The sequence below is a fragment of the Malurus melanocephalus genome, unplaced genomic scaffold, assembly GCF_030028575.1.
Source record: "Malurus melanocephalus ecotype Western Australia unplaced genomic scaffold, MMel_1.1 scaffold_833, whole genome shotgun sequence".
In the NCBI taxonomy this organism is placed as follows: Eukaryota; Metazoa; Chordata; class Aves; order Passeriformes; family Maluridae; genus Malurus; species Malurus melanocephalus.
In genome coordinates, this window is record NW_026624065.1 from 130133 (window position 1) to 154237 (window position 24105).

A 24105-nucleotide genomic window follows, 5' to 3' on the forward strand; every position below is an offset into this window, starting at 1 on the left:
AAAAGAGGTCCTGTTAAATGAAGACTTTGCTCTGCTCCTCCACCACTTCACTTGCAGGACTGCTGTTCCCTTTGACTTCCAGACAACAGTGCAACCWTAATTGAATGTCTCATGCCAAATAACCAAAGTCATTGCAACATGCTGCAGAGAAGTTGTGTTTTGAAGTTTCTGAACAAGTACTGTTTTGTTCTTAATGATTTGTGGGGGAAAACAGTGCCTTGAAGTATTCCATGGTTATTCAGTCAAGCCAAACTGCCCTTGGTTACATCAGCTTTGTAACCTACCTACTACTTCCAAAACTCACTTTACACAATTTTCTATTAACCCACAAATCAAGCCAGCCATGAAAAGCCTCCCCAACATAATTATTWTTTATTGCATCAAACAAACTCAATCTTACTGAACACCTGCTTTAAGAAACCACCTTTAAAAAGGGAAACGCACCAATGTGAAAAATGCTGACAAAATATTTTCCCCGTACAAGAATAAACAATTGCAATTCTGTGTGAAGAGGAAATTTGAAACTTTGAGATTATGAATTATTTTACAACTGAAAAAAGCAAGTCTTATCTGACAGATCATTTAACAGAATCTCCACTCATCAGTCTAGGAAGTATCACCTTCAATCCCTCCCTATGAGGCACAAAAAATGTAAAATTGGGMTATAAACCGGAATACAAGTTATGAGAGAGGAAGAACTCACAAGGGTTATGAAAACTGATGGAAAAAACTCCATGTGAATTTTAGTAGTAGGTACTGTGAACTAAGAYACACAGTCATTAAATATTACTTAGAACACATAAGAATAGCATGCTCATGAGATTAAAAGGATGAAGAGTTTTTTCTCTAAAAAAATCAACAAACAAAACAAAAATTAATAATAATAATTTAAAAATCCCCACCAAAATTCATCAAATCTAGGCTGAAATATCCAATAAAATATTGCTTTATTACCTGTCCTACAAATTTAAAAATACAAATATTTACCTCTCGAAGAGGGATAATAAGGCTGCACAGGTTCTCTTCTTTACTAGTAAAGCAAATGTAGTTTGTAGAAACAAACATCTGACCCAAAATATGCATTTTGTTGAAYGGAGTCCAAAGAGTACAGTCTGTGTGTCCATCTAATTTCTCATCCTTGGGAAGTCGGAACAATGCACGGTATCTCTCGCTCTTTGCTCTGGCATCAAGATCCCTAAAAAACCCACAGAAAGATTTTCTYGTTTTAAGAAATAGTTAATATATTTTAAGATACATTTAATAGAAATCATTGCAAGCTACCTGCAAAATGTAACTCAGGTAAGCAAGGAGAGTAGGGCAAAAAGGTGCAAACAGTTTGAATACAGGGGAAACATMGTCTTCACTTTCCAAAGGCTCTAAAACTATGCAAAAAAAAATCTGCCATTAATGGCTTTGATATTCATCCTGACTTCTCAGAGAGGAAACACTGAGTAATCCTAATATCCAGCCCTAATTTCTGAGGATATACAAAGTGAATCCATTTTTGCTAATACTGATAAAAATGGTTCTTTATTAACACGAGGATTATTTATAAACACAATGGAATCCTTAGGGTTAGAGTTTGTTAACAATTTCAAGACTTAGTCTTGATAATGCATTTAGTACAAAACACTCAGTAAGGAGAAACAAAAGTGATAAAATGCATGTCAGATGCCACTAAGTAACGAGAAATATAAACAAGCACTGGCTATAATTCTGTATGGTCCACTAACATGAACAACAGATAAAGAGAAAATGAAAAAGAAACTAACAAGCTGAAGTATGATATAAAAGAAGTAGAAATATTTTCCAAATAAAATTCTAAGGGATGAAAAATTATGTCAACTTTTGTTTCGTTATTACCTAAATTAAGATAGAATTAATAATATAGAACCATTTCTCAGTTCCAGTGATAAGACCAAGTATGAATGTTAGGCACATTTTTTAATAACAAATAAATCACTTTATTACCTTCCCCTACTGACATAAAATGGCCTTTCAACAGATGCAGCCAGCATCAGGAGATTCACTAAAGAGCTTCTGAATAAATGAGCATTTGGCTCAAGTAAGTTTATTTTTGCAACATGTTTGTATTCAAGTGTTTTTGCTTTCCTATTTCAACAAGACACCAAGTAATAATATTTAAATAATTATTCACATTTTTTCACTGCTTGAATCAATCATTTCGTTTGGAGTTACAGTAAATGGCAGCAACATTAGAAAACTTTCAGACAAAACCCTGCAAGTAAAAGGACTAAGGAGGAGCAAAAGTGTAAGAGCCAGTGCTACCTACCGTTTTAGAGCAGATACTTTTTTTGGGGATTTCTTTTTCAGTTTGGGTAATGATCTGTCTTGTTCAAATCCTTCATTGTCCAAAAGCTGTCGCATAGCTATATTGGCAAGCTGCTCCATTAATTTAAATGTCTCACTGATATTAAGGAACACTGAAAARAAATGTTCACTTGACCTTGTGCTCACTTTGATCATATCAGGAAAGAGCAGTGTAGCATTCTTCTCAAGTTGAGTGATATCAACCCAGCGGATAACTAAYTTTGCTGAACAGAAGCAAACAAAAAAAACAAGATTCAGTATAAAAATGAGCATATTCAGGAGCTTTTAGCTTCCCTCTTCTTCCTATAAAATGCATTCAGCTGACTTTCTTGCATCTTGAAAAGCTGGGAGCACAGCATAAATAGATGCAGTTTGTACAAACAAACCACTGYCACGTGACAAACAGCAGATAAAAGAGTTTAAATATCATTTACTTCATTTACAGAACACCACACAAGCATTACAAAGYTAGGTGAGCTAATGTGACTTATCATTGTCACTGCACTTGCTCAGACTCTGATGTCCTCTTTTCCTATGGAAGCAAAGACACACAGTCTAAACACATCAGACAGGCTTGTGTAATTTTTACAGAGTAAAAAGTTTCAAATACTACAGCCATGGCAGATCCTTTGCTTTTTTTCCAACACCAATACAAGTGATGTCCTTAAAGCAGGAGCTAAATCCCAGGACTGATCCATTGCCCATAACCAAATACTGCTGAACTGTTCACCTCCACCCTGCTTTGCATTAGCTCCCTGCAGAGCAGACTGGTTCATCCACACTATGCAGCTCTTTATTCTGGCTCTCCTCTGAGACCTTTCTGATRTTCTGGCACTGTACAAATGTAGATRTGYCWTTTAARKTTGGAAAGTCTGCCAGAGTAGTACTGGAGGATTGTGCAGGGGCAGAAGGAGCCAGAACCAGTGTGATATTGTCCCTATTCCCTTTTGGGCATAGTCCCTCAGGTGAACTGTGTCTCTAGACAATGCCAGGTACTATTGTACAGAGAACTATTTTGAGAAAGACAAATCAAACAAGGGAACAAGCACACAGTTAAGCAGCGTAATAAATCAGGGTATTGCTCCCTGCTTCTCTTTTCCTAAGCAGGGTCTTTATACCCTAAACGATTGATACATGAACAGTGACAGCTACAGGAGATTTCCTAACATTTTTTAGATGTGCAAATTACCATTCCAGTGAAAACATACCTTCCCTGCCCATAAGGAAAGAGTAAAAGCAAAGGTGATTAATGCTGAGATACACCCAGCCCTGACGGGGAACCTTCCCCTTCCAGTAACTGCAGGAGTAGTAGTTCACTAATTTCTCTTCTTCTGGCATCCCAAATAGCTTGTGAAATTTCACTATGGCTTCCTTGAATTTTTCTGTGTCGTCATCCTCTTTGATGCCATTGATTTTGTTGTACTCAGCAATGATGCCCTGGTAGGGAATGAAAGAAGGACACATCCTGTTAGTGACCATGGGCTATCAGATAATTCCCTAATTCCCACTGCTCTCCTGGCTACAGGCCACAATGGTTATTGCAATGCCAAGAAGTCCTTCAGTGAGCTCTTATTGGGCTCAGATGGCAGTTTCCTTTGTTCACAGCTTTCTTTCTGATTACTTCCTCCCTACCATGCCTATGTCAAAAGCAACCAAACACCAATTACTTGTCGGTACCTTGTTTTAAATTATTAAAAGCTCTGTGAAGCACCTATGATCTGTAGTATTTTGCTCTTTTATTTAAATATGCTCTCTCGGGAGAAAGGGACAGGATTTCTCATGAAATTTTTCTTAAAGAAAGGAAARAAGTAAAAGAGAGAAAGGAACTGTTGTTCATTAGGAAAAATATGAAATTACTTCTATGACCCCTATTACTGGACCTTGAGCAAAGGTAAAAGAGCAAAAGCAGGGAAAAAAAGAAGGAAAAAAAATCTTCTATTAGATTCATTCATAGGATGGAAAAAACATTCCCACTTTCAGGTGCAGATGACMTTCCTGAAATCTGAAGTGGCAACAGGTAAAAAACTGGTTTTTGATAACTCAAAGACTATGGTTCCTTCTGTTCTATACCAAATCTCTGCTTTATTCACTGATTTTCCTAGTCTTCTTTACAATCACTTGTATTGTCTTTTATATTAAAGTTATAAAGGGGAAAGTGTCTTTTTGCCTTCATCTTGCTCCATATTTACACGAAGAGCAGAGTATAAGACAGAGAACCATTGTTCACATTCAGTATTTGCCCAACTCCAAGAAGTGACCATGTCCTTAAAGGATTATATTTCAAAACACAGATACCTTCACATATAAGGTATTTCCATGACCATCTATAGCCCTCATACCTGATTCAGTGGTAAAACACAATTTTGAACTGAGGGGTTCTTAAGAGAGCTGATTTACTATAAGAAATGTTAAAAGAGGAGTTGGACAAAGCCAATGCTTTGAATACACATCCAGTAAATATGGTAATTTTGCTTACAATCAATCTTTTGCCAAGGTATTTATTTTTACATAATTCTTAGTACAGAAAAAGTATTTTTTACCAGTATAGCCATTATCTGTCCTATAAAGAAATAAAAATTTTGAGAAAACCAACACCCCCCACTTCCCACCAAGCAARCAAATCAATGAACCAGCAACCCCTAACACCTATATGAAGTGTAAATGCCAATATTACAGGATTTAACTACACAGAAGAGAGGAAGGAGACATTATGAGCGCATTAAAAATTAAAATCAAGATTTGAACTGGAAAAATAGCTGCACAGACAACTGTCAAAGTTTAAGATAGTCAGCAGTACAATTAATTTTAGAACTTACAATGCTTGAAGCCCTGCCTATATATTCATACAGGTTTTTTTAAAAAATCACACTGTGCACTAATCCCAGTTTCCCTCATTTTTGTACACATGTTGCTATTTAGCCTCTGGTATTCCTTCAAAAAGACAGAGCAGCCTGGGGACTACCAATTCCAATTTGTTTCAAATTCACATGCATTTTCCTTCCACAGTCATATTTAACAACATTTACAGTAATATAAACACTACCTGTATTTTTCCTCTGACAAATGTATTTATGTCRTTCTCATTTTCAAAGATTGAAAGAGTTTGCAACAAATTCTGTTCCAGCCATTCCCAGTGTTCAGTGATYTCCTTCCTCGAGCAACCTATATCAAAAAAAAAAAAAACCAAACCAAAAATCACAAAAGAAATAACTCACCAGTGTCAATGTTCTTTTAATTATTAAAAAACCCAGCCTCTAAGAAAACTTGCCAGTAACTGGAGATATAATATTTCACTAGATGCTGTCYTGCTGGAAATTCCAAAATTTTTCCCATTGTATTTAATTTAAGAAGTCCAATGAGGGCAACAGAATGCAACATTCTTTGCAACTTCCAGGGGCATTTCACAATTCTGGGTGTAGTATGGATACATAAAATCATGTTGCAGAACAGTCTCCACGTGTAATCAATATTTCAGAACCACAAATGATCACCACTGCTGCTTCTCCTTAAAACTACTGGATGTAACCAGACCTTTCTGGAACTCAGGAGGTGGTCTGAACACTGTTTTATTTCTTGTTGTCTTCTATACTAYTGTAAAAATCAATGATGAAATGCATAAGCTATGTATATAAAACTAGACTGTCATCAGAAAAATTGCTTAGCTTGTAAGAGCAGTGACAAGCAGTGCAGACACACTATCATGATCAACTGTTTCTTAAAACTGTCTCTTTCTGGTTTGAAGTTCATCAATTATTTTTCATCACATCTTATGGAACTGCTTTGGTTTATTATTCTCAACTCATAACAACCCATCTCTTTTTTCCCCACTTCTTTTTGTCTCCATTATCTTATTATTTATTCTCTCAGTCTCTCCCACAGCAGATCATGCAATCAGCCCAAAACCTACACCCCAGTTCTCAACAATTCACCATCCTAGGCTAGGTCTTTCTCTTTGTTTTGTTCACTTAGAACTAACATATCCATTTTTTTTTTTTGCAATGTTTTAAACTACATTTAAATTTTATTTTATCTCTGTTATTTTATCTCTGTTACTGGAAAGTTTTTGCCTGTCTTAGCATATTAAAAGTATTCACCATTTTGCCAAAATTGGCCTTTTAGGCAAATTAAGCAGTACCTCTGACTCCCAGGGAAGAGGAAAAAATTTAATTTAACAGTTAAACCACTGCATTTTGGAACACAGAGCCCTCAAGACTGGCAGGAAATAAAAATGAAAATAGCTACAACATAGCAACAAACTTGCATAAAAATGTTTATAATTACTATTACTGCAAAAACTCTACAGCATTCTATGCTTGAAAACATACAAAGCCACTGTAAGAATGACTGATTTTATAGGTGGAGAAGGATCTAAAAAAGTTGTTAATTTCCAAACAGAGCTTACATATACCACCATTTTCCCCTTAAACTGAGCACTATTAGACTGGGGGTGGGGAGGCACTGGCACGTGGCACAGCAAAGGCTATTACAATATGAAAGGCTGATTGTGTACAACATTTTACATTCCTAGACCAATAATATGCTTACAATTCTTCCTGAAAGGTTACCAATAACAGCTCTCTGGTATAATTCAACAGACAGAACTCAGAGCTGTGACACCTTTAACCCAGCACTGCATTGAACTGGCTGTTMATAAGACTCCTCTCCAAGGCTTCAGATTTACCAGCAAGAATTCTCATATGGCCCAGACCAGCAGAGTTAATATCCAAGAAAGTTCACATCCAAATCTAATTATAAACAAAACTGAGGTCTAAACAGTCATTTTAGAGAAGACAAAGCCCCTTGGATTACTTTGACCCTCGTAATAATTTTGTACTTCACAAGACCACAGGTCATAAACAAACCATGAAACAATCCCTTTCTTTGAGTCACTCTCTACAGCTACTAATTGAAGATGGAAATTATTTCTTTATTGAAGGCAGAGAAGAAAAAGACAAATTTCTGTAAAAATAAGAGATTGCAAGGACCAAATAACCAGCAGTCTACCCTTAGGGAACAAGGTGGGACAATGCAGGACAAATYAGAGTTGCATAGCTAAATGCAGCCAAAGCCCTTAGTAACCTCTATAATTYTAACAACCCTTGATCAGTTCAGAAGGAATTGCTGTAGCTGCAAAGTCATAAAATAACCATAGCACAGAGCCTTAGGGAACGCTGGGCTGCTTAACTTCAAGGTTGCATAGATAAATTATTTGCTCTCTGTAAAATTTTACCTCCCTGTAAGATCCACACTACTCCCCTCAGGTGACAAGACTACACTAATGCAGTCTTATAATTTAACAAAAACAACTAAGCCATCAACCAGGTACTAGGAAACTAAAAATTCAAGGAATGYTCCAYSAAATGAAAKCACAGATATATACATTAACTACATTAGCAATTTCAATTAGGGCTAAGATTCATAATTGAAGAGCATGTTTTTTAATACTAGCTTAACTSTAGACAGAGTACTGTATTTCYACATAAAATCCACAATATCTGTCTCAGAAGAGAACAAAATTCTCACAGCTCAGCARCACCATAAATTTCTACATTATGGTACATYTATTTCTTCTGGGGCCAKAACTCATAACTCTGCCTTCCATTTYATGCCCCTGCTTATCTTGAGGACACACACTGTAGGTATAAAACTACAGTCATTATCTACAGATGTCATGCCAAAAAACCTAAAGAGAAGTCACATGGCCTATTTTCAAAGTCTTAAAAATAATTTCTGAATATATGCACAGTACAAGGGTCTTTGAAGAAACACTATTTTGTTGAGAGCTTTGTGATCCATTATTTTCTTTGGAAACAAGTCTGTAAACAGTAAGGAAACTTGTGTCCTCAGCTGCCCTCTTTCAAGTTTATGGGATGGAGGTGGTTACTAATTGCTGTGCACTGACATCTGGATGAAAATAAACAGACAGACAAGTACTTTTACCTTTCTGTCTCTTCTGAGATCCATGGAAAGCTGATATGCATTACTCATGGTCACAGCAGAGTAGATGACAGTACAAAGCACACTGTTAAGTCAGATTTGGGTACAATCCTCATAATATTGAGAACTTCATTAATATCTGGTTTTACTATTAGCTGTCACCAAAGGCTAACTATATTACATGAATTTTAAAATCTTCAAGGAGTTGGTACTAACAGGTCTAGAAGGGGAAAAGATTGTTTGAACCAATGCCTTCTTTCAGGTCTGATGCTATTAAAAATAGTAAGAAATACTTGTGCTAACACAAGATATTAAAAAAAAATTCCTATTGGATTCAGAAGATGACATAGCTTTGATATCATCTTTGTCAGACACACAAATCATWTGCTCCCAAGAACCTGCTTTGAACCAAAATTATTATATCTATAGCAAACCTTCACCGGTTCCTCCATCTCTTCCCAGGAGGGTATTTGTCTGGAGGAAAACTCATCCAAATAATCTAAATGTCAGATTTTATTGGGGACTGGGCACTGATGAAGGGCCACAATTAGGTCAGAAGAACATTGGAAGGCAACAGTGGAAGTTAGCAGGCCATTAAAGAGATGATAGACATGTGCACACTTCTCATTTGTTGTCTCTTGCAATTTTCTTTCAAATGAACAGAGCTCTGGTTGTTGCCAAAAAATTTGTTGCTGGTGAAAGTTTTCAGCYGGAGGAGCTGCATTGAAAAGTTTCCATTTGCTAAGGCTGAAAAGCAACACTATCAAACCAAGGATSTGACCTGACAAGCTTGGCCAATCAAAGCCCAATGACCTGGATCTTYGGTATTTAACTCCAGACACTATTTTCAGAGACAGCAAACAAAACCATTCTGCTTTATGCTACTTGCAACAGGTACCTGACCCCAGAAATACACACTTACTACAGGATCTGATGCATGCAAAAATCCTATTTGATGTACAAAATTATCAACTTAATTGTTTTCACTGCATTCATGAAAATAGGAACAGTTTTACTGCTAAATCTGTCAAAGCTGGAGCATTAAAGACTGAAACTCTTAAGAGATGTTGTATAAGAACACACACTTCTGTAGTTAACTCTAACCTAGCTACCATCTTGCTGAATTTCTAAGTACCTCATATTTAGAAAGACCACACTCTGTTCAAAATAAACACCCAGGAGTTGGGAATCCCTGGGATCTAGATGGTATTTATCCTGGAGGAGACTGAAATGCCACACTGCTTGATATTCAGTATTCAGGTGTGTGCTGGGACTGCACTTTATTGTTACCATTAAAAGGGAAGCCAGGTGCCCTGTCTGGGCAACTCCTGGGTAACAGGAGTGCTCTAATCCCCATCCTCTCTAGAGAGGTACTCCTCCCCCCATCCTCTCTAGAGAGGCCCCATCACCCAGGAATGCTGCACTTAGACGGGATGTGGGAGTGAGTCCTGGGCATGGAGAAGAGCATGTGAGAAGGAGGAATGGATACTGGCTGTCTGGGAACACCTTTGGGAGAAAAGAGTGGGAAATACCCGATGTTTCTGTTCCTGTTCCTGCTCCGTGGCCATTTCTGCTTCCACTCACTGTGCATAACACACCCCTACATTCAAGGTCTAACTATCAGAAGCTCTGAAGCCTCTGAATTTTACCACTACAGCAGGTTTTCATCCTGACCCTTTTATTTGTCCCAAGATGACTGTACTCAGTAGGAAGGATGCTCTCTTAGCTATGTGACACAGTATCCAGAAAGAATAAAAATCCACGTGTCAGTGCATTTGTCCTTACCACAGGCAATAGTCCAGTAGACCAAGGAATCTGGTGCTTGGTAGAGGATTCGATAGGGTGCCACTCTGGCACTGGAGTCCAACACAACATCAAGAGTACCCACAAGGAGACCTATGGAAGAGGAAATTCTGATGAACACATAGTGACGGATAATCCAATATCCCACAGGAGAGGCCACTGCAGCCTCTCCCATTCCATTTCACCCTCCACAGCAAAATGCAGACCTATATATTCATCCCCATGCTTGTTGTCTCATGTTGCAAAGTGGAAGTGATTTAACAGGGAACATCTTCAGTTTCAACAAGACTTCAGCTCGTMAATGTACATCAATGCTAGCATAAAGACAGACAAATTGAAGCAAAGCAGAAGAAAGTCGTGTCAATAAATCATGTTTAAAGGTCATTTAGCTCTTTCCTGTGCTTCATATACTGTTGGGGCTTCGAACGGTAGAAAAAGCACCAACTACAAACGCTCCTCCAGCCTCAACAAGAAATCCCAGAAAATACACCCTATAAGGTTCACAACTTGAATGTCAGCTAGGAAAAACTAAAGACTTCCAGCAAAAATAATTGTGCTACTTAACAGTCTGATTCTTTAGGGTAGGAAGGATCAAAATGCCTTAGAGTCAAGCTGTTTTTCAAATGAAAGGGTACTGAAGGAAGACAAAGCCATACTGTTTTCCAGAAATAGCTCWGAAAATTCTTTGCTACTGAGGGAGCCACTAACAGTTGCATACCAAAAGCTACCAATAATTTCCACAAATTCCTAATAGATCCTATTTTTATAATAAACTACACAGAAACCAAAACTCTAATCCCCGAAATTCTCTCCCACRAAAAGAACCTATTTATTTTTAAACTATGTAAAATTCTTCCCCTTTTTCATCTCCACAAAGAATTTTCTTCTCCCCTGCAGAGTCACATTTAAATTATCATGTTGACATTCKCAGCAAATTGTTTCAATTGTTTGAAAAAAACAATTCAAGTATATTGAAAACAAATGGATGAATTTCCAAATTTTTTTTTCTGAAAATATTAATTAGGGTAGAAATTAGTTTTTTGGTTTTTTTTTTTAAACAGCTGAAACAAACTGCATGCACCAAATGCATTTTAAAACACTCCTGTTAAAAGTTCTCTTTTTTTTCAAGTCTCATGTTTTCATCTTTTATTGTCAGTTTTATTAGTTCCTCATTTTGCTCTGTCATAACTGGTATACAGAATACTGCTTCCCTCACTGTYCTTCTTTCAGATTTTGCTGTGTATCATAAAGATATAAAAGCACTACCCATTTTSCATCTCAGTAGATCCCTCAAATCTGAACTGAAACTGACACTTAGAAATACCCCACCTAYCAGTGGGATTTTGTATTTCCCCACCAACCAGGATTTTGTATTTCCTCCATTCTATGTCTTTTATTTGTATTTTGTTTTACACAGATTTTCACAGTTTGGATCTCTAATCTGCTTCTGCTCAATGAATTAACACGGGTGTTAATTCTTCTTAATGCAAGAATTCTGAAATACATGAGAAACAAGTCTGGGCAWGACATCAGGTCATTAGTAAGGTGTGCTACAAAGCTATCTGACAATTACAGGATACAAAATACGAATGTAAAGTATCCCAATGTACATTTAGTCTCACTAGCTTTAGCTACTCTTCACTTCTCACACATTTTGATTGCTGGTTGTACATTGACAACATGCCTCTGAACAATCCTCCACCAGCCCTTCTAGGAACAGCCAGGCTCCTACCAAACTCAGGAGAATGAAGTAAGTTATAATGTACCTTTAATTAATTTTTTTTCGTTAAATATACTCTTCAACTGAGCTTCACAAACACAGTACAACCCTGGTCCCGAAAGCACAAGCCACCTCAACCAAGGGCAAAATCCTCCAACACTTAAAGCTGCCAGTACTGCTTAAATGGAGTGGGGATCAAGCCAGACAGTTTGCTCATCATCCAGATTTTCTGCAAATACAGTAGGAATCTTTTCTTTGTGCTTCTCATTTCACATGACTACTRACAGTAATAAATATGCAATAGGCATGATGTAATACTTAAATAAAGTTGTATGCTGGCCAAGTGCAATCTTCTCTGAGATACAGAAACACTTCATTCCCTGTATTCTTTAAAAACAAGCTTGTTTCTTTCCTCCTGCTGTATTTCCAGACTCCTTGGCACATGGGTGGTCCTGCCAAACAATTCTGTCCTTAGTTCTTGGAGTACTATAAAAACTGGGGTATGCAGGGAAGATCAGGAAGTCAGAACAAACCTACTGACTTGTACAGCAACATCAGGCTCAAAGGAGCTTCCCATCCCACCTCCTTCTCCCTTGAATATGGTAGGCAGGAGAGGAATATCCCCCTGTGCCACCAAACACTGTAAGACAGAGCAATGTATTCMAGAAATGTGGAGAGCACTATAAAAACAAACAAAAAACAACCAAAGAGAGTCAGTTCAGCACTGACTGAAGCAATACATGGGAGGTAGGAAAGGAAAAGTAAACAAATAATATTTTCCAATGGTGCAGTAACTAGGAGTTGCCCACGGACCTTGCATAAATGAAAACAGATTGAAAAAATAATCATGTAATGAGGTTAAAAGAAGAAAATTCACAAAATTCCAGAAGATTGCAAGGAAATTCAAATCTGAGCTTACCAAGACAATTGCAACTGACAGTGTATCAGTTACATTTTACTTGTACCATACAACAACTGTTTTTAAAGAAGATAGGACTGTTATTTTTTTTTAGAAAGGTGTTTTTATAACATTAAAACTAGTGCAATTATGCAGCTACACCTGCTTGTTCTCCTTCATATACTGGTTTTTTTTTGGTTTTTTTTTGTGTTTTTAGGTCAGTGTGGGTTGTTTTGGGTTTGGGCATTTGTTGTTTGGTGGGGATTTTTTGCAACACAGACATGTAACGCAACCAGAATGAAATCACAGCAGTTCATACTGATAATATTTTGAAGGATTTTCTACATGAAGTAGAAATGGAAGTTTAAAAAAATAAAATATTAAGAGCATTTAAGTACTGTTCATTAGTTCATTAATTCTTCATGTAGCAAGCACCTTTTCAGACACGCTTAAGTAACTGAGTTTCTATAGAAACAGAACAGGCAACAAAGAATCATATTCCTTAGATTATACTGGCTCTTGGGCAAGAGCCARTGAATTACCCAGGCATCAGATCATGTGACTACACCGATTGCAATTTTTCTCCCATTATTTCATCAGTTTTCTGATTACATAATGATATAAGAGAAGAAATTTCCAATGCAAGAACAYTAAATCTGCAGGCCTTTCTTGAAGCAAGAGGTTTTCATGAGAAAAGATTTAAAGCACATGACATAATTTGTAGGATTAGCATCTRGCTAATTGATGGCAGCCTCAACCCTGAAGGCACTCAAGCATGAGTAACCATGTATGTAGGAACAGTCCCATCACATACACATCCCAAATTTCTTCAGCAACCATACCTATACAATGGGGGCAGGAGAGGAAAAGGGAGGGATAATACCTTCAGGAAAATGCCTTTGCTTGATACAATTTTACTTTAAAAGTCAGGTTCCTCTTTTAYAAACTTGAATTCTTAAGTGAATTTTCAGAAGATTGATCAGTATTTTCTTTCTTTTCTGTAAAACATAGGCATTAGCAGAAAAAAACCCCAGGGATATGTAATATCTGGAACCAGGGAATAGAAAGCCACAATTGGTTGGGGGCCTGGGCAATTGCTCTTGCATCATGTTACTGGAAGGACATACAAAGCACAGAGGGAATTACTGGAAATGGGTTCAGTTACCCGATGCACTTTGTGCTGAAAGAAGAAATCACACTACATTTTACTTATCTGACCACATTCAGTGGTGGCTCACATTTAGTCACATAAACTGGAGGGGGAGCCTATAACCCTTGCAGAAAATGTACAGAGCAGTAGCCTTTACTCATTAATACATTTATGATGTGCTCTACTTGTAGCCTTACAACAGCAACCAATTTTCAACCTGTTTTTTTTTGGTTTTTTTGTTTTTTTTCCTAGAAGGGATTATGACCACATGAAGTCTGACCTCCTGCATAACACAGACCTTCCTCACAAATTATTCCTAATCTCACAAAAGGGTATTTTTCAGAAAGATAGGTCATCTTGGTTTGAAAACCAAGCCAATTGCTTCAGCCAGCTGAGATCCTTCCAAGCACCACTGGAGTCCTTGCTCCTTGGAGACCAGCATTCCAGATGGCTTACAGTCCAGACTGATTACAAACTGCCCACAAACAGTAATGAAATCAAGCAATGGCCTGTAGAATCAACCTGGTACATTTTAAGTTTCCACTGAAAGAACACACACCTTAGAGTACATGGACTCAAACACCTGGAGTAAGTCAAAATATCTGTGACTGTTTGGATATCCATGGCATAGATCCTTGCTGCAGGAATATTTCTCCGTCTTTATTTTCTTTCTTTTAAATTAYAGCTAGTGATTATTCTTTTATCTTTAATAATAATGTGGAAGCGTGTTTGTAAAACATCAATTACTGGTGTTTTTAAAGAAACAGCAAGTTTATGTGCTGTACACATGAACAAGCTCTTCATTAGCAAAAGATTTTCTTATGACAAACACTAACCTTCTTTCACAGAAAGCCATGCYTTCATTTAAATAAAACACAAAGTAGTCTTTATCACTTTTCTACAGGCCCCCTCACAGCAATATTGTAATTATATTTGAGAGCCTTTGTGTTTTACCTGTTCAAAGTAAATTGGATTACATATTCAAGAGTGAGGATCTGGATTATACATTACCTCTAGTGCACCTTATTAAAACACTGAAGCCAATGAATTATAATAAATAATGACACTTCAAWGCTTAAGAATCACCAGCAGCCATGGTTTTGTTGCTTAGCAAACACCACCAACAAGCTTGGGATGGTATCAGGGTGYGATGCTTCCCAGTCAGCTCTAACCTCAGAGCAGAGGCGCTTTCAGCACACTCCAGGGACCTGTGACACATCCATTCTTCAGTGACAAAGGCAATTTGTGTCACACCTTGCCTTGAGCTGAAGGACATCACCCTGCAGTTGGTGCCACTGACTGCTGCTCCCTCCCTTGCCCCAGTTTGCCTGACTACAAACATATGCTATTCACTGGCTCCTGAGAGAAGAGCCCTGCCCTGTCACATCCTCCTCCCAGATCCACACAACTACATACCTCAAAACACCTTTTGCTAGAAGATTTYTATCTAAAAATGTCTAAACAAAGAGCATACACGTTTTTAGCATAYAGAGCAAATACAAAATTATTCCTTGCAAAAGAGCTGAGATACAATAAATGCAAGACYGTGACTCTTGGAGTCATGCTCATGAGCTATCACTCAAATAGTGCCATGGATGCCTATCTGTGTAGGAGCTCATCACTGCAACCAGGAAAACTTGGAATGTCACATGTRTCATTAGCAAGAACTTTTCAAAACAGGCACTGCAACATTCCAACACAGAATCAGAAACATCCTGCTTAAAAGGTCCTCAGTATTTACAGTGTGCTGATGACTCCTCTTTCCATTCAAGTACGATGGACACATAATGAGCTCTGGTCATAAACCTGAAACACCCATGGGACCTATTAAATTGTAGATGTCTGCTGATTTTCAAGRATGCCTCAATCAATAGGGTTGATTTAAGTCATATTTGCACCCTGAGCATTCAGTTTTATATTGATTTAATGGACAATCAATAAACTCTTCCTAAAGTTTAAGTGTTACTTCCSGAGCTATAAAAACAATAGCTCATAACATGACATAACTAAAACAYAGAGTACAAGGTATTGTTTTCCACAGTAACTATTATGAATCATTACTCCTCCATTCTTTCTTAAGACAATTCATGTGATTAGCCCTCTCATTTGTTATTACAGGATGAGATCACCCCATTACTTGCCCGTCAAAACTCAACCTAGAGCAACAACCTGAACTCCACACATAATACTACACACAAATCCTTTTAAAAGGGAGGGTCAATTCTACTTGATTTAATTTCACGGGAAAGCCTATACAAATTAGACATTATTATACACCACTCAAAAATAATTAGAATTTTAAACTTTCAATACTGGCAATAATACCCACAAAAGTATGAATATTACCCCATCATTGTGAACACTGGCCTTAAAACTTTATGAAGGGTTGTATTTTTTAATAGGTGAAAAATAAATGAAGGCAAAATGACCTCTAAAGACTTATTTCATAACTGTGTGTCCATGTGGCTTATATGGGCATCTAATATGGTATCAAGAAAACCAAATGCTTACTCTGAACTTAAGRCACTCAAATTAAGATTAGTTGTTTTCCCCAATGTCTGCCTTTGCTGTTCTCTCCTCCTACCAATACAATTCTGTAGAGCAATGATTTGTCCAGCCCCCCTCTCCTTTCCACATGAGTTTCAAACATGTTCACACTCTACTGATATGTAGCAAGAAAAGCAGCAAAASCAGGACTTGCTTTCTCTGTCTTCAGGCTGGTAAACACAAATGAGAAAAGACTGAAAACCTAATCACTAATCTTTAAAGAAAAAGCTTGGGAAGGGCCAACACGATATCTAGATCAATTACTGAGGGATAAAGCAGCAACAAGCAATAAAGCTTCCATCCACCCTTCAAGTTTAACAACTGTGATTGAATCAGATTATCTTCCAAAGGTGTTAATTTTAAAGTGATCAGCTGTACTTGTCAAGGTGACTAAACAACTCCATGATCATCCCTGTAAAAAACCTATATCTTAACTTGAACCTAAATCTGACTGGGTTTAGAATTTCAACTCTCAGAACTTTTTGTAACTTCTGCTAAGCCGATACTCACAGAGAGAGATGAGCACTGAAATCACACACCACATTTACAAGTACATGAAGGCTTACAACACAAACTGGTATTTGCAAAAAAAAACCCAAACAAATTATCTCATGCTATTGAAAAAAAATAATCTTACATATCAATCGTACCAGACTATATGAAATTATAGAGAAACAGTGAGAAAAATACAGATGGAGTTATCAAATGCCTTCTAGGTGTGATATAAACAATTACTCATAACTTTGTAAAAAACACTTAGGAAAAGCATAATCAAGTATCAGAGAGCAAAACAACTGAGAAGTATCTAAAATTCACTCAAACTAATTATTTATAAGTATCCCATTCTGTCAGAGCAGCAGAAGCAAATTAAACAAATTTCATCTAACAGGAAAATTTAAATCTGCATCTACACCAACATAAGAGTCAGATAAACTGTGTAAGATGAAAGAACAAATCAAGTTCTGGGCAAATTTTTTAAAAAGCATCAACAAAACCCAATAAAACAGAAACAAAAAATCCGAAACATCACCACTACTAACCTAAGAAGGATTATTGTAAACTGAATCTAGTCAACAAAATAAATTGAGAACTGAAGTGTGCACAGTAAACTCAGCTTCAACTCAGATGAAACAGTCCTGAAGTATGTTGAAATGCAAGCTAAATCTGAAAAGAAGCAATAGTTTCAGAAAAAGAGAATTTTAAATTCTCACAATTCTGACTGAATACCTGCAGATAGATGAGATTTCAATTAGCTATCAGAGGAGGCACTTTACCAGGGAAATGAACAATGCTGAATGGAAAATCCCAAAAACTCTGGTTAATAAAATACTGGAAAAAGCAGAGGGGAAGAACAGACAGACTGTGAGAAAAGAACAGAAAAACCCAAAACATTAAAAAGGTACTAGCTGAAACTATTATTACTGTGGCAGAAATTCAAACACACCTATCTGGAAACATCTGAGAAAAAATAAACACAAATCCAGCACAGCTAATACAAATTTTCTTTTGAAAAGAAAACAAATAGAAAGATTCAGAAGTCCTGTAGAACCTAAGTTCACCTCAGCACCAGATTTAAAGTCAAAATGCAAATGTAATGTAATTGAGAACTGAAGTGTAATTTCTGAATATCAATATTGATCAGACAACAGAAGTACAATTAGCGGTCAATGAGATAAAGAAAATATAATTTCACTCAAATGCTCACAGCTCTTTACACAAATTGTGTCATCATACCTCAGCAAAGTCAAAGGCAGAGACAACTCCTGTCTATTACAGGAAAATCCATACAAAGTGTGAAACTGTGAAGGATACAAACAAGTAGACTCTGCCTATCCCAAATATTTACAAGAAAAAATACTGTATGAGAATGCATGTGTTTTAATTACGTTCCAAAAGCATTTGAGTATACGCTAGCATACTTTGTAGTGCCTTTTTTAGTTCTGGAGGAATCTAACTGAAACTGAAATATGATGTATTCTTACAAGGATGCATAACTAGACAGTGGAGTGATGGWAATATAGAAAGTGGTGTGTAGAAGTGCTCGTTCTTCTATACTTTTCACTGAGGCACCAAAAAGCAATAACAAATACAAACTCTGGAATAATGCAGAAAATTACTAAGTGGCCTAGAYGTTGATTGCTTACTATCATGTGATCCTTGTGACATTTTCTACAGGGTTTCCTACAAACAGAGATCTTTCAGAAAGCAAGAATGACAAAAGGAGCTCAGCTCGAAGCCTTGATGGGTCACACTACTGGCAGTATAGAAGATAAAGTATCATTCAAGGAAAGTCTTTGACCAAGAAGCAATAGAGGAGAGAAGGCAAAATTACACTCAGCAACACCTCAGGCACTGTGTCTGTGCCAACGGTGCCCGGCTGCAAGAGCTGGAGATGGAGAGAAGCATTAGGCAGGAAGTGAGACACCTTCCAACTGAGGAACTGGGAAAGCATCTGGGAATTCAGCAGAAAGACTGTGACACAATCTGGGAAATCAAACAGCAATTCAGCCCTACACATCTGCATGTTCCCTTGAGGTGGAAATGCACTGGTGTGGAGAAGCAGGCACACCCACAGCAGATCCTAAGGAGAGTCAGAGCAGATGTGGTGTACTTACAAATGATAGCAGAGCAAAAAGGACCAGTTTCCACTGTGTGCCAAAACAATCATGGAAAGCTGATGGACAGGCTGACCACCCCATCCATTATGTTAATTGCATCCATTTTGATAAACACTGTATTTCAAGTATCAGATAGCACATGCTTTCTACTCAGGTGTACCAAGTCTGACACGCAAAATCCCAACTGCTCAAGCCAAAAGGGCAAAAAGTATCACATTTGTTAAAACATGGACCATTCTTTGTTCAGGCAGATGATCTACTGGCCAAAAGCTTTTCTAAATCTTAAGCATAAACAGGTTTTCAAGCAATCTCTTCATCAACCTCTGAACTGATAGGCTGAGAGCAAGACAGAATCTTAGCTCCAAATATGAGCTACTAATTGTGTTGTCCAGCAAGGCTACAGAAGCCTTTCAAGTTAGAACACTGTTACAGTATTAAAAATCATATTAGATCTGATAGCTCACATCAGCCAGCCAAACTCAGAATCTCTCCTTTCTGCCTTTCCAACGTGGCAACTAAATGACAACTCCTTTTGCAAAAAATATCTGGGGAGAAATAGTATTTCATCAGATTCTTTTATCACCAGAAGCCAGCAAATTTCCATCTGCTGTCTTCTGCTTAAACATTTGAATCATCCTTGGCAACATCTCACGGACTTACAACTCCTACTGCATCTCTCACACATGCATTGTCTCAGCTATAAGCATATATACCCTATCTGCAGAACAATTCACTCCTAAAAACAGTTCTTGCWAAATGAAGAATAACTTATTTCCCTTGGGGTTCAAAGACCTCACAATAACATTTTAAATAAAATCACTTAGAGCTTTATCTCTACTTCACACACACAAATGTACACAGGCAAGAATAGTCACAGCTAATTGTACCACACCCTCGTCTCTCTTCCTGTGAGCTCTATGTGAATACATTGCCCTGCCATCCACCACCAATTCTTTACAATAAGGTCTCCAAGCAGATGASTTTGGCAAACATTAATCAGAAACTGCAGAAAGCAGTTAAGAGGCATTTTTAAGCCTATTTGTTGCATCTGAAGGCAAGATACACTTAAAAMCCATGACCCTTTTAGCTGTTTATAAACTTTATGACATGCTCAAGATCTTTATGTCCATAAAAGTGCCGCTGTCATACAGGGCACGGTGCCCAAATGACRGAAGAGACCTGGGCTCATCTTCATCATCCCATGACTCTGCTTCAGCTAATGCTGGCTGCTGTGTAAATGAATACACCACATTCCTCTGGAGAAGGAGTTATTTCATACAGGCCAAACTACCAGGGAAGCAAGAGAAATATGAGGAAAGAAAACACTTTTTTCCCTGGTGGTGAAAAAAAGGAAGATGAAACACCTGACCAAGAGTCACACAGAAGCAAAAAGGCATTAAGTGCAAGGCATGAAACAATTTAATTACAGAGAAAGTTTATCAACCATCAAATACTTTAAAAGCAGAAAAGTACTTTTTTTGGTCTTGTCCTGGAAGATTAAGGCAGTGATGCAAGATAATGTGAGTCTGCAGAACAACTATGAAAATCCAATTTAAAATCCAATTTACAATCTTTCCTATTTTCTTTTCATTAAAAAGGAAAATAAAACCCAAACAATCCTTTAATTAAAGCATGCTTAAAAAGAAAAGTCCCATTGATGTGACTAGTACTGACATAGACACAATAATTTAAATGAGTTCAGACCTTAATTTAGTATTAAAATGGATCCACACTGTTTATTAGAAAAGCTGTATCTCTGAAGTAAACCACTGATCAAATACACTGTTAGCAGAGATGACTTCTATGGACTTGCTAACCAGTACACCCTAACACATAAAAAGATCRTCATCATTCTCTGAAATTGTTACAATACAATACAGTGGAGAAAATGTCTCCAATGTGCAAACAAGTATTTAAATAAGAGGGTTTCTCTGTTTAACTGCTAAACCAAGGCCAAGAGAAGAGAACCAGTTCTCTTGTCTATGTGTAGACAGGGCTGATTTTCACCCCTTCCCCCAAAGGGACTGATACTCCTTTTCCTGCAAAGCATTGGGGCACTCAGAGTGGATCCAGGAGAACAGGTAACACGAGTACTTCTTCTRCTCCAACATGAAGCCAACAAAAATTACTTTTACCCACCCCCAAGGCTACATAAAATACTTAGTTTTAGASTGAGACATGCCAAAAGAGGTTTGCCATGATCACAAATGGAGAGAAGGGCATTACAATTAACCCTGATCAGTTTGCTGATGACAGTTTCACAGCAAATCCACAGGAYTTGAGCACAGAGAATCAATGCTTCTCATTGTCCAGCCACTGCTTAAGTTACACTGTGAAGCCATCCAATGTCATCAAACCCATAGTCTCATCAGTTTAAAAGTCAATTCTCATTCTACAATTCAAGATAAATGACTTCAAGAGTCAATTGYGAGGGAGTACAAGTCACAGAGTTAGATCACAAAAATAAGGACAGCTGTATTTACATCCCCTCTTGCAAACATGAATTCAGATCATCCCCAGCACAGGTAAAAATCTTGTATACAATATTTTTAGTCCATTTCAAGGATATATAAATTCGTTTCCCACAGAGCAACCAGGCCAAATTTTGTATCATATTCATGGGTGGGTAACTTCTTGGATTATATCTGAGCAATTTTCACCATTATGAAAGGCAATCAAAAGAACCAACCCACCACACCAAAGGTTCTTTTTTTCCCTCTTTACTTTTGACCAGGTAGCCTCCACCTTTGTCACAAGATCAGTACCACCTACAAAGCTTCTACAGAGTCATCCTAAATGCTACAATTACTACAAATTATGTATCCAGTTTACAATTTCCACAGATTTATTTATTCTTTAACTCAGAATCAGCTAGGCCCCTCAATACTTTGCTTTTAACCAGTCTTTCCTACCAAGAACAATCCACTGGCTTTCTCCAGCTTCCTTGTCCCTCAATRGGCAGACCACAGCTGTTAAAAGAACCAGCAGAAAATTCCAGTATTTCCACGAAAAACAGCTAAACCTAAATTCCATTTATTACTATGCCTTTAAAGCTGGGAGTGGTCTAAAGACTACATCCCTTTCTTTCTTTATTTATTTTCTCCTTCCTCTCTCACTCTTGTTGACCACTGTGTCAAAAGCCCTGACCATTTTAGCACATGGTCTGGTTAAGTTCCCATACATTCCTTTAAATACTGACAACCCTAATAACTTAGGTTCCAGAGATTTGATTAGTTTTGGTTTTGGCAACATACTGAAAAAGATACAGCTTTTCATCAGCTCTTTTCTTTACAAATGATAAACACCCTTGGAAATGGACTTGTTGCTACTACCTCAACATCACAGCAGCTGGAATTCCAGGCAAAGCACAGGTACTTATAAGAGCTACATGGAAAGCAGATTTCAAAATATGTGTAGAATTTYGCCCTCTAAATAATACTCACTATACAGATTTCACTCACATACTAAAATAATGGATGCAATGCACAAATATTTAAATTCCAAACATGGAAGTGCAAAAATAAAGAATGATTTCTCTATTCTGAACTTCCACAAAATGCTGYAGGCTTATGTTGCCTCTGCAAAAAAGGAGCACACGTTTATGAGTCCTACTTTCATTCAAGGACAAAATCTTCCAAAAGCGTTTTCTCCATCTGTACAGTGGTATCACCAGGCTACTACACACACAACTGCAACAAGAATTAGGTATGCATGCACTGTGCAAACAGTTGAGGAACAGAATTCTAAATTCTCAAAATGTTTCCCCAATAATTGAGAAATGACTGGAAAACYGATGGCTATCTCAAAACATCTCTAATTCAAAGATAACAAAGTCAGCCAGGTAGAAGAATRCCTTGTCAGACCTTGAGGGGCCAGGGGGTAATCCATGAAAGGAGAATCTGAGAAGAATTTTTTGCTAAGTAGAACAGGGGTGAACTTTCGAGGTATGACAGCTTTTTTTATGGATTTGCCAATCCTGTCCATACTTCAGATGATTATAAAAACAAGAGAAAAATCTACAGCCCATGTGGAACAGCTGCTGGTCACTTCCCACTCAAGAATGAGGTCTTTTATCAACACACAACACTGAAGTAGACTGAAGATCTGGGCAGTCTACATGAAAACACACTTCACAGCAGTGCCTCAGTTTAGATTATGAACTATTTACAAGTCCATAGAGCAYTGAAGGGCTGAAGAAACACTTAATCTCCCAGTAAATATGTACGGAACCTTGAACCAAACACAGATGCAATCCATATGTTTATTTTACTTAGCCTGAAATACTAGTTGTCATGGAAGTGTGTAAAGAAGAAAGCACAGGTTTCAGGAGAATTAGCTTGATTATTCTGCACCAATTCAAGAACTACCAGTGGAAACACCATTGGGTTCTGTATCCCCAATCTCATATAAATATATATACATTGCCTAAAAAGGGGTGGAAGGTTTCGATGAATGTATGTGCACAGTATTATTAAGACCTAGACGAGTATGACCCAAACCTCTACAAAAGCGTCTCCAGCTGCCAGCAGTCGGAAACAAAGCATTCAGGGAACATACTTCACAAGGACATCTGGAGAATACGGAGAAACCGAAGCAAACACGTTCTCTTAGTACATTTCTGAATTACAGCAATTAATTTAGGGAACGCCTGCTAAAGCTCCAGCAACAAAACGCTCCCAGAACCCGGTGCTAATCACACCCTGATGTAGGGAGCCATTGGTCACCGGTGGTCTCCCACACAGGGCTCCGGCTCTCGGGAACCCTGGCGCATTCCGGGCTCCTGAGCTGGGGCGGGCGGAGGATCGGGGGGTGCCGGCCCTGAGGGACCCCGCGCCCCGGGCACCGCCCCGGCCCCGGCCCCGGCCCCGCCGCCGCCCTTACCCGCCAGTCCCCCGCCGCCGCCATCGCCGCCGTGCCCCTTCCTCCTCTGCAGGATGAAGTAGGGGTTGGCCCGCTCCGTCACCCACAGCGCGTTCGCCAGCAGCACCTCCTCGGGGTTCACCCACATGCTCCCGGCGAGGACAAAGGCGCTCCCGGCGGGCTGAGGGGAGGCTCAGGCGCGCACCGCCCGCACCAGGCGCCACCATGCCCGGCCGCCGCG

At 38.1% G+C, this 24105-nt stretch overlaps 1 protein-coding gene across 3 annotated transcripts in view; it reads right to left on the reverse strand.

The window, feature by feature from the left end:
- Positions 1-24099, reverse strand: part of TBC1D9 (TBC1 domain family member 9) — a 46106-nt gene extending 22007 nt beyond the window's left edge. For all 3 annotated transcript variants that reach the window (XM_057385493.1, XM_057385492.1, XM_057385494.1), the window contains exons 1-6: positions 23886-24099; positions 10054-10164; positions 5375-5493; positions 3540-3768; positions 2294-2555; positions 988-1195 (exon numbers count right to left, since the gene is read on the reverse strand). In XM_057385493.1, coding sequence (XP_057241476.1) covers positions 988-1195; positions 2294-2555; positions 3540-3768; positions 5375-5493; positions 10054-10164; positions 23886-24012 — 1056 coding nt within the window. In that variant the 5' untranslated portion in view covers positions 24013-24099. The remainder of the gene's footprint in view (positions 1-987; positions 1196-2293; positions 2556-3539; positions 3769-5374; positions 5494-10053; positions 10165-23885) is intronic.
- Positions 24100-24105: the final 6 nt, after the last annotated feature.